Below are 11,095 nucleotides of genomic sequence, written 5' to 3'. Positions count from 1 at the left end.
GGATAGATAGATAGATAGATATAGACAGATGGATAGATAGATAGATAGATAGACAGATAGATAGATAGATAGATAGATAGATAGATAGATAGATAGATAGATAGATAGATAGATAGATAGATAGATAGATAGATAGATAGATAGACAGATAGATAGATAGACAGATAGATAGATAAGTATTTTGTTCCCAAAGGGAATTCAGTTTCACAGTCAGTCAGACAGTAAAACAGTGATTAAGATAAAGACATCAAAGAGTAATGAAGTTGAAGATTTGAGGTAAAGAGGAGGAGAGATGGAGGAGAGCCAGTGGCTGATGGAAAGCAGCGTGTGGAAGGGTGAAAGTTCACTGTGGACGAAGGGCAGGAAGCAGAGGAGCTTGGAAAGAAGATGAGACTCACTGCAAACTTGGAGAGGATGTACGCTCCGGCTCCCACACCCACTCCAATCACAGTCCGGAAGCTGAGCAAGGAAGAAAGCGGTTATTGCTCACTGGACACTTTTCCCAACACAGCCTCCAAAACACCATCCCTCTTCAGAAGGCCAACCAGGCCTTGTAGCTGGACGCAGCTTCACTGCAGGAACATACGAGGTGTGCAATGTCTCTATGAACTTTAGAGTGGCTTCACCCGATGACAATGACAAATAGACAGTGAGGAATCTGAATGGCACTCAGTGATAGTATCTTCCAGATTGTGATAGTAAGACACAGCTTTATTAAAGTGATGGACTATCATATCATCAATAAAGCACACTACTGTTTTCTGTCATCTAGTTGTATAAACTTAATTTAGTTCATAAGTTTGTGTATTTATTTGAGTTCAGGGGTAGGTACATATAAGTTTATACTTCCCCCTACCACTTTTCGGACATGAATAACATTATTTTAATGTATATTTCAGTGCTGTTTGTTTGCTTATCCTATTTCTATTTTTATTTATTTATTTTTTTTAATTTTCTTTCGTATGTTTTGTTTTTTTTGTATCCCTTTTATTTTCTCATTTTCTTTCATGTTCGAAATAAATCAATAAAATAAAGTTATTTGACTTGTCGACTTTAGAAGAGTTTAAAAGCTAAAGCCTGACTTGATCAGTGTGACTGCCACCTGGCCACCACTCTGTGCTACACTCTCTGCTCTTGTGTCTTTTTCTTGCTTTCAGTGAGGCAACGCTGACCCTCCGTGGAAGGCCATTGGTCCCTCCATATTCCATCTGGCCAAAAATAAAACAATAATAATCTATGTAATCCATCGAACTATCTATATAATAATGATGGAGACAGAGAGACACAGAGCAATCCAGTTGACTTTGCTATAAAGTGTTTTCATGGCATTATTTCTATTCTATTCAGTATTATTTATCGTTTTATGAGAATATTATAGTTTTATTCCAGTGGACAAGATGATGTTTGTGATGACAGTGTCGAGCCTGTTGAAGCTCTGATTCTTTGTTTGACAGCAACGCCACTACATTCAAATCAGGGTTCGGAATCACAGCCACCGCTGGGTTTTAGGGCAAACCAGTGTCCTCCTGTGCACGGATGAGAGACTGCGAACTCACTTGAAAAACTGCAGCACGGCAGGAAGCATCTCTGCGATGGTCTCCATGGGGAGGAACTGGTGACTGCATGGAGAGAGCACGGACAAGGACTCATTAGAAATGGAGATGCATGTTTAAACAGCTCTCATTGTTGGACACGAGAAGCGGCTGCAGATAGAAAAGGTCCAACTAAAGTCTGAACTTTGATCTTGCACAGTTTTATGTTTGAAACTTCGCCCTATCACAGGAAGTGCACTTTTTATTCCAGGCGTTTTTCTTTCTTTTTTTTTTTTTTTTAATCTGCTGATGCGTAATACAGGATTAAAAAGAGAAAAAGTCTTAATTTCCCAGAAACACCAGCTGAAGTGTGAAGGTCACAGTTAAAACGCTCTGACAATACAGGCCAGGAAATCTTTGCCTGAAACTAACTGTGCAAGAAAGTGGAGCGGCGATAGTGTGAGGAACGAGGAGGACGGATTTTCTTTTTAAGCCCCCAGACAGGAAGGACGGCGCTGCAATGGCGAGATGTGAGAGATGTGAGGGGACGTATTTTTGGAAGAGATTAAGCGGCTGCAGACAACTGTTTTTTTTTTTTGTTTTTTTTTAATTTTCATCCACGGTGGGGAAAAAAAGAAAAAAAGAAAAAAAAAAAAAAAAGCCTGAAGGTTACTCCAGGTCGTACCCTGCGGGGTAGACGGCAGCGCCCTCCTCCTGCCCAGGAGCGTCCACGTGGATCAGGGTGAAGTTCTTCACAATCTCCTGCATCTCTTCGAACTTGAACAGAGGGGAGAAGCAGCTCTTGCCTGTCGGAGAAGAATAAGGCCAAATAAGGCTGAGAAGAAGCAGAAAAAATCTTGAGACAGAGTGAAAGGCGATAAAAAATAAATAAAAAAAAACACCTACTGTCCAGGCCCACATCGTGGAAGGTGAGGATGGCAGGCCTGCGGGTGGTCCGTGTGCCATGGAGGGTCACATGCAGGACCCCGTGAGGCGTCTCAATACTGTGCTCCTGCAGAGGGACGTGTTTGGAGTCAAGGGCAAGTTAAGGTTTCTGTATTAGGACCTGAGGGGACACTCCAGGTCCTCTATCTTCACCTGCATGAACATGAATTCAAAACGTAGATCCTAAAGCTACAATAAACTTAAAGCATAAAGCATGTTTATCATGCATAGTGAGTCGTCTTTAATCTTTTAGATATATTGCTGCCAGTCATGTTCTCTACTTTATCTGAGTTGAAGCACTTTTTGAAATGTCGCACGACTGTAAGCACTTCTAGATACTTTGTTTGATCTTTAAAGTGCAGTATAAATAAAATTCATCGTTATTATTTTCTAATTCTTGACATACAGGTCATAGAAACACGTATATATGTGTGTGTGTGTGTGTTGTAGATTGTGTTTCTTGATGACAGTTTACCTGTCCCTGGTCTAGGAGTATCCTAGCAGCCAGTTCAGCATCCTGTTGAAAAAGGAGAAGAGAGGAGCAAATGAGAACGAGGCGAGCGTGACATTGTTTGGGAACTGCAAGTTATAATTGGGTTAATTAAACGATGAAATACTGTCAGTAACACTGAAGCGGTGGACGAGGTATTATTCATTAAATGCTGCCGCCTTATTCAGCTCTTGAGGGTCTTTTTATTTTCATGGTCAGCCAGGAGAATCTAAAACCCCAAACTAATAAACTCCCAAACAGACGAAGGAACAATTCCAAACTTCCATGTAGAACTTGAAATAATCCCAACATTTTCCTAAAACGTTGTCATCATATTGTCAGAGTCATGAAGAGGTTGGCAAGATTGCATTTTTCTTCTTCTATCGGTGCGATCAAACATGCAAAAAGCATGCTGGAGAAATGAAGTGTCCACACATGGGCGGCGAGCAGCAGAGAAGCTCCTCAGAGGAGCAGGTGGTGCTGGTGGTGGTGGTGGTGGTGGTTGTGGTGGTGTGCTGAGGCCTGTGTGGAGTCACTGAGTCGGTGGGTGGCTCTCTGAATGGGATAATTAATGAGCAGCCTTGGATCTGTTCATCTCGCTAATGAATTGCCAGCATGGTGAGCTCTGGGTCATAATGGTGAAGGAGGGGGGAGGGTGAAGTGGAGGTGGGGCGTGAGGGGAGATGAGCTGAGGAGACTTGCAGATGTTTGTGGAGCTTGGCATTAGTGCGCTGGCGGTGAAGGAGAGAGGAGGGGAGGAGAAGAGGGGCCGCTTGATGGTGCTGGTATAATGTAGACCAGGGGGGGAGCTCAATGGGCCGCATATGGCCCCCGGGCCATAGTTTGCCCATGCCTGATGTAGACTACACCCACTGCTAACTGTGTTTCCTCCCTTGGGTGAAGGACGGATGGATGAATGGATGGAGGTATGGAAGAAAGGGAGGGAGGATGGATGGGATGATGGATGGATGGGTGGGTGGAGGTATGGATGGATGGAGGTATGGAAGGAAGGATGGATGGATGGGTGGATGGATGGATAGTTGGATGGATGGATGGATGGATGGATGGAGGGAGGGATGGTTGGATGGATGGATAGTTGGATGGATGGATGGATGGATGGATGGATGGATGGATGGAGGGATGGTTGGATGGGAGCCTCTAGTAATTTAGTTAACATTGATTTCACCAGGAAGTCACCACTGAGATTTAAAATCTACTTTCCAAGAGAAACTTGACAAATAGAACGCATTCCATATCTTCAATATAACGTATTTTTAAAAAAAAAAAATATATATATATTTTTGAGCACTTCAACGTTGTATTCGTTATTCCCCCCACCAGGTGCCAGTAGTGAGTAACAAGAGGGGCTGTGCAGCGCTACATCTGCTCAGCAACATCAGCGCCGGAGCCGCTGCTGCCCTGCTCCCCCTGGGGGCTTTGACGTCAAGCCGACACGTCTAAGCCAGCGCTGCAGCTGTGCACACACACACACGCACGGACACGCAGTCATCGTGCGTGCACAATCATTTTTTTGGGGGAGGGAGGGGGAGGGGGGGCACATGTCGTTACATGGTGGTTGCATGTTAGCTTTGCTGAGCCTCACAAGCCTTGCACACAACGGTTGCAGACGGAAACACGTTTGCATAATTACCATTAGAATGTATTCCGTGTGTGTGTGTGTGTGTGTGTGTGTGAGAGAGAGAGAGAGAGAGAGACTCTGACCTTGGCGTCAGCCTGACCCGTCAGTAAAGGCTTCTCCTCTGTGATGGCGATCTCCTGCATCTCTGCTGTCATCGTGTCAAACCTCTGCAACACAAACAGCAACAAAAAAAACAAACAAACAACTGAATCATGAGCCACTCCCCTCCGAGGACCCCCTCCCCTCCTCTGTTTTCTGTCATTACACACACACACACACACACACACACACACACACACACACACACACACACACACACACACACACACACACACGGGGACGTGTGCACCGACACAGGTGGTGCGAGCTGTAGTTGGAATACAGGAAGTCTCCAGGATCACTGGGGACTCTGAGCAGTGGGACGTGTGGAACTTAATTAAGACCAGGAGAGGAAGCGATGATGAGCAGACGAGGTCTGCGGCTCGACACCTACTTTGATGGTGGGCGGGTTCTGGTGTTAGGAGGACATGCAGGATTTGCTTGGCGTCAACCAACACTTGAATTGTGAACTTGGATGCAAATCTCCTCTGACTTTCTTGTCAAGTGTCTTCATAACTTGGACCTGGACAATTTACTTGCACTTTACAGATCAAATTTGTTATATAATGTTATATTTTTGCATTCTATTGTATAGTATTGCATAAAACTTCAATCAGCCTTATCCGTACTTGCCACTTTTTTTTCGTATTTTTGCAAAGCGTATATATTTAACTGCCACCTGCCACTTTTTAAATTCTCTTCTTTGCACTTCCTTTGTTCCTCGGGTGCACAACCACGTCGGGTTCTGCCACACTAACGAGACGTGACAAATCAAATCTTCCAGTCTTCATTCATGCACAACAGACCTCCTCTCACAAGACGTAGCCTGCGCTCAGTTGTACATGCAGAGTCGGTGTCATCGCATTAGAACATGGACGTGAGTGGTGGGGGGGTGGGGGGGGGGGGTGATGTGTATCTGCTTGCGCATGTTTTACGTGCATGTGTGCGCTCACCAGAAACTGAACTGTTGGCCCAGGGGGCCCTGTGGCTCCTGGGCCTCGGCCGGAAATGATTAGTCACCAAAGCAACCCCCCCCCCACCCCACTGAGGCACACACACACACACACACACACACACACACACACACACACACACACACACACAGCTATTTCAGCCATGGTGTGTCATCCATCCCTCCTCATCATCTTCTACCATCTCTCTCTATACACATAAATATATGTTTTAAAAAAAATCACATATCTATTGTTTATTGAATTATGATTTTATGATTTTACTCTGATTTTTTTTTTTTTCCACATGCTGGCCTCAAGTGACTTCACAACATCAACACGCCCATTAAACTTGACCACAGTTGAGCCACAAGCCACTGCATCACTATATTTACGTCTGGCGTGGCCTGACGGCGTTCCTCCGGGCGTATTTATGGGTCTGGTAATACTCCGCGTTGTCAATTGTAACTGGATATGCAGCACTGTATGGTTAACCCTGTGCAGCAGGTTGAGAATATCAGTGACAAAGATGAAGTCAGAAGTCCTATCCATCCAGTTGTGTCGCTGGAAACACTGAATTAAAATGAAATGAACTAAAATTAAAATACATAGTGGCATTGCTACAGTATGGCCACTCTTATCTTGACTAAGATTTCTGGAAAAAAAAAAATGATGCATGCAAACTAGTGTCTACAAGCCCAACTGCTAACGGCTTACTTTGTCAGCCATGGAAAGTGGACTGCATACTGGAAAAATGTGGAAATTGTGCAAATGTGGACCTGCCTGCTGACTCAACAGGCCTGCCATGGTTTAGCATTCACTTTACACACACTGCTTCCCATTGCTACTAGAGTAGGCTGATATATGCTGCACTGTTTCACAGAGAAAGAGGTCAGAGGCGGGGAGGCCCTGCGACGGAGGGCTCCCAATGAAGATATCTGTGAGCCCACCTGAGGTGCAGTGCAAGAACACCAGCCAGTGGGTGGCGCTATCCAATAGGACCACTGATAGTCTGATGGATGAAACACAGCTGTTTTACAACTGACTGACTATGAATATAATTCCTTAAGTTTGGCGGGCCGGATGAAAAAGCTTAGTGGGCCATATTTGGCCCCCGGGCCGTAGTTTGTAGTTTGCTCATGCCTGGTTTACGGACTAGACGTCTTCAGTTTGCAGTGCACGTGCACTGCAACGAACCCTGTTGACTGCATTTTCTTCAGTTGCTGACTTTTGAGTTTTCACTGTCCAGAATTGTTCGTTTTTCAGCCGTCACGGGAAAAAGAAAAATCCCAAAATCCCCACAAATTTTTCCAGCATCCTGATCCGGTTTTCCTCGTTCGGCAGTCTAGAAGCACACTTCTAATCATGTGATTCAGCTTCGACGGCATTAAGTAAACAGGCAGAGAATGTTTAGTAGTAGTAGTAGTAGTAGTAGTGGTAGTAGTAGTAGTGGTCGTAGTACTAGTGGTAGTAGTGGTAGTAGTAGTAGTAGTGGTAGTAGTAGGTAGTAGTAGTAGTAGTAGCAGTAGTAGTAGTAGTAGTAGTAGTGGTAGTAGTGGTAGTAGTAGTAGTGGTAGTAGTACTAGTGGTAGTAGTGGTAGTAGTAGTAGTAGTGGTAGCAGTAGTAGCAGTAGTAGTAGTGGTGGTAGTAGTAGTAGCAGTAGTAGCAGTAGTAGTAGTAGTAGCGGTAGTAGCAGTAGTAGCAGTAGTAGTAGTGGTGGTAGTAGTAGTAGTAGTAGCAGTAGTAGCAGTAGTAGCAGTAGTAGTAGTGGTGGTAGTAGTAGTAGCAGTAGTAGCAGTAGTAGTAGTAGTAGCGGTAGTAGTAGTGGTAGTAGTTTGCCCACGCGTGCCTCAGATGCTAACGCTTCAAATCACTACGGCTCCTCCGCCAACCCGGAATTTCTTCCAAATGTCTGCCAGTGTGTGAGCCAGTGAGTGAGCCAGTGTGTTTCAGACTGTGTAATGACGGCTCGAGCGCACAAGAGGCGCCGCGTGTCGCCCATGGAGACCGAGAGACAGACAGACAGACAGACAGACAGACAGACAGACCTTCGTGAAGAGCAAAACCAGGCTGGTTTACAAAGTGAACGCCTCCACACCACACTGCAGCTGTCAGTCCAACAGCTGCTCCGTCTGTCTGTGGCACCACAGCACCTTCCACGTCTCACATATCCAGCCACACCCAGATAAGTGTTTCATCAAAATCAATCCAAGTGCGCTTTTTTTTTTTTTTCTTTTTTTTTCGAAATGCACGTTCCTAATCCTGCACTAACGTCGGAGTGGTCGGCTGTTCGCGGGAAGCCTCGTTCACACACGTCACAATCTGTCAGAGTCCAGACTTCCTCCCACTGTCACACTTCATCCCTCCATTCTCGGACGACACGTCGCCACACTGCAGCTCACGACTGACAATCACGACATCCCAATGAGCCACTGTAATAAATTGTGAAGTAATATTAACATTAAGACATCGCAAGACTGGGGCGACACAGTGGGGGGGGGGGGGGCGCCGGGCCGCCGCCTCCGATTCCGGGCCTGGGACCTGGGACCTTTGCGTGTGAGGAGTTTGCATGTTGTCTCCCTGCGTCTGCGTGGGTTCTGTCCGGGTTCTGTCCGGGTTCTCCGGCTTCCTCCCACACTCCAAGAACATGCACGTGAGGAGAACTGGAAACTCTAAACTGTTCCTGTGTGAGTGTGAATGCTTGTTTGACTCACTCGCTGTGTTTCTGTTACGTCTAGAATTGCACACGAAACCTAAATACGGCAATAAAGAACTGGTGAAAATAATTGATGATTAATAAAAAAAAATAATTTGATGGTCATTTTTCATAATATGGTATCTGAATTCTGTCTGTGAGGGTTGTTGTTCGTCACGATATTCTGCTTTATTGTTGTAAACATTTTTAGAATGAAGAAAGAAAGAGTGCAATTTGAAACGAGTGCATTGTACCGAGGGTCGGAAAGCATCTTCAGCTCCTTCTAGCAGCGCTGCTTGAGGTATCGGAAGTCTCCCAAGAATCTATTTGCGCAAAAAACACAAAACAAGGTTTGACTTCGAACATTCCAAGGAGCGACTGGACAGAACCGATGCGTGTTGAACTTCAGCCTCCTCCTCTGAAATCCTCCTCCTCCTCGAGGGTTTTATCCTCAGCGCTGGTACAAGATGCTGCGGACGGAAACTCGCCCTCCCTCTGTTCCCATCTGTCCTCCTCTACTTGGTTTTAATCCCTTCCTCGCAGCTCAGCCCATTCCTCCGTCTCACTCCATCCATCCATCTTTTGTCACGCCGCTGACCTCTCTCTCTCTCTCTCTCTCTCTCTCTCTCTCTCTCTCTCTCTCCCCCCCCCCCCCCCTCCACTGCGCTACCTTTGTGCTATTTCTGCATTCCTCCGTCTCTCCCTCCCCTCCCGCTGCTTCTCCATCCAACAGATCGCTGCAGAGGAAGAACAAAACGCTGCTGCTGGCCGGCTCCACTCGTTTACTCACTCTCCCTTTCTCTCTGTATCCATGCGTGTCGTGCAGCTCCTGACAAAAGAGGTGAGGCCAGACACTCAGATGCACAGACACACAGACGTAAACAGTTCGCTGAAGTGGGGCACTGAGCATTAAGGTCACCTATATTGAGAATGTAGGCTGAAATGCTAAAGGTTCAACCGGTGACGCTCAGCGGTTGACAAGTGGTCATTTACAGTGCGGCGCGGCTCCATTTGTACCACGTGCTGTCAATTTCTGGCATTATCAGAACAACCCTGGACTTAAGTAAGGTAGGAGAACCTGATTTACTTCTCGCCAGAAAGCCAATCTTTTGAAAAAATATGCAAAATTGCAGTCGCTGCACAGCCGCTCGGGGCTAATCTGCCAGGACCCTCTCTGAAGAAGAGGAAACCCTACTTCACATGCATTAGAAATCGCCAAACAAACAAATAAAAAGGTCCACAGACTGAGAAAGATTTATCCTTGCTATATAGGACAACATTTTGGAGACGTGGTAGCAAATTGTGGTCATTTTGTCGCTTTCTTGGGGGCAGAAATATCAAAGAGGACTGAGATGGTTCATGTGGTTGTGCGTGAAATTTACTTATAAGACACCACTTGGAACAAAACGGCATCACGTGTACATCATGTTCCCACTATATTATATATATATATATATATATATATATATATATATATAAAAAAACACCGTGCCCTCAATCTGCCGGCCGATGATACGCCGGTGCAAACACGCCACACAAATTTGGCTCCTGAATCGGTTTCAAGATGTTGTTATCAGACACTGTGGTTTCACGTTGTTCTTCCTTATACTCTGTAAACGCTGTAAGCTTGTAGTGTTCCTTCAACCACTCATGCTACTACGCTGTTTAAGGCCTTTGCTCAGTCCACTCCATATTTTAGTTCCACGTACTGATACGCTCAAGGCTTCTATTGTTGTACGCGCCCACAAATGATTTATGTTTGCTTTATCTCTAATATCACATTTACATAGGATGGATAAGAGAAAAATAATTTAAAAAAATCTCAGATTATCAACTTTTTACAGGCTCGTCTTACTGTGTGGCTTAATTGAAAGGAGAACGGAGGGACTTTGCGCAGGATGTATGCAAGATGACCATTTAAAATGTATTCAGATCAGTTTTTCTACGGGAATAAAACAAACACACAACCACTTTGTGGATGCTCTGGCCCCTGTGTCTTTAAAGAGTATCTACCTCATCAGAACCTATCTTAGGTTGGGATTGCAGCAGATGTTGCCACAGCATCACAGATCCATGTGTCTCCATCGGCCCTTGGCGCCTGGTTTAATTCGTCCTACTTTGAAGGTCACCTTGTGTGTGTATGTGTGTGTGTGTGTGCCTGTTCAATTTCATGGCTACGTGTTCACGTGCTTGATCATGCGCTCCTCCGTTGGTCCGTGACCTCCATCATAACAATCAATTTGTCCTTATTAACATCTTTGGGGCTCTCCCTCAGGCTGAATGAACTAGAATAAAACGAGCTTATGCGCTTTACGCAATTATTTTTTACGCTAACTGATGACTTCTTTCCAGGCTCCGGTCGAACGCAATCACATGGTGGACAAAGATGACAGAGATCAGGGTGTCTGATGACTGCCAAACATTTAAACGCTCCGATGGGGGTGCTGATGGAAGCGGTGGTGGCTTTATTGGTGGGTGTGACGTCCGATTGTCCACAACGATCATAAACCACTTAACACGTATAACAAAGAATGATCGAGTCAGCGATTCATTTCCTTGCGATATGTCGACACGAAAAACTGCCATTGTCTCAAGGTCAAACATTTTGACCCTGTCCCGTGTGTATCTAGGATGCAAGTTGACAGATCACGACTTGCTTTTGTCACGTCGGCCTTGTTTGAGAAGAGACCTCTTCCATTTCAAGAGAGACAGAGACTGGATGTCTGAGTGGAAGTGATATCAAG

General features: G+C 45.3%; 1 protein-coding gene across 1 annotated transcript in view; it reads right to left on the bottom strand.

Annotated features, from left to right (window-relative positions):
- The window catches only part of ndrg2 (NDRG family member 2), an 8,559-nt gene extending 3,757 nt beyond the window's left edge, over positions 1 to 4,802 (bottom strand). The window contains exons 1-6 of the mRNA XM_076027937.1: positions 4,690 to 4,802; positions 2,953 to 2,994; positions 2,439 to 2,544; positions 2,218 to 2,338; positions 1,557 to 1,619; positions 399 to 459 (exon numbers count right to left, since the gene is read on the bottom strand). Coding sequence (XP_075884052.1) covers positions 399 to 459; positions 1,557 to 1,619; positions 2,218 to 2,338; positions 2,439 to 2,544; positions 2,953 to 2,994; positions 4,690 to 4,761 — 465 coding nt within the window. The 5' untranslated portion in view covers positions 4,762 to 4,802. The remainder of the gene's footprint in view (positions 1 to 398; positions 460 to 1,556; positions 1,620 to 2,217; positions 2,339 to 2,438; positions 2,545 to 2,952; positions 2,995 to 4,689) is intronic.
- Between the last annotated feature and the right edge of the window lie 6,293 nt (positions 4,803 to 11,095).

Source organism: Nelusetta ayraudi, unplaced genomic scaffold (assembly GCF_046127955.1).
Source record: "Nelusetta ayraudi isolate G7.1 ecotype Tasmania unplaced genomic scaffold, CSIRO-AGI_Nayr_v1 ptg000022l, whole genome shotgun sequence".
Lineage (NCBI taxonomy): Eukaryota > Metazoa > Chordata > Actinopteri > Tetraodontiformes > Monacanthidae > Nelusetta > Nelusetta ayraudi.
Note: the sequence above shows the minus strand (reverse complement) of the source record. Positions and strands in the feature narration are given on the sequence as shown.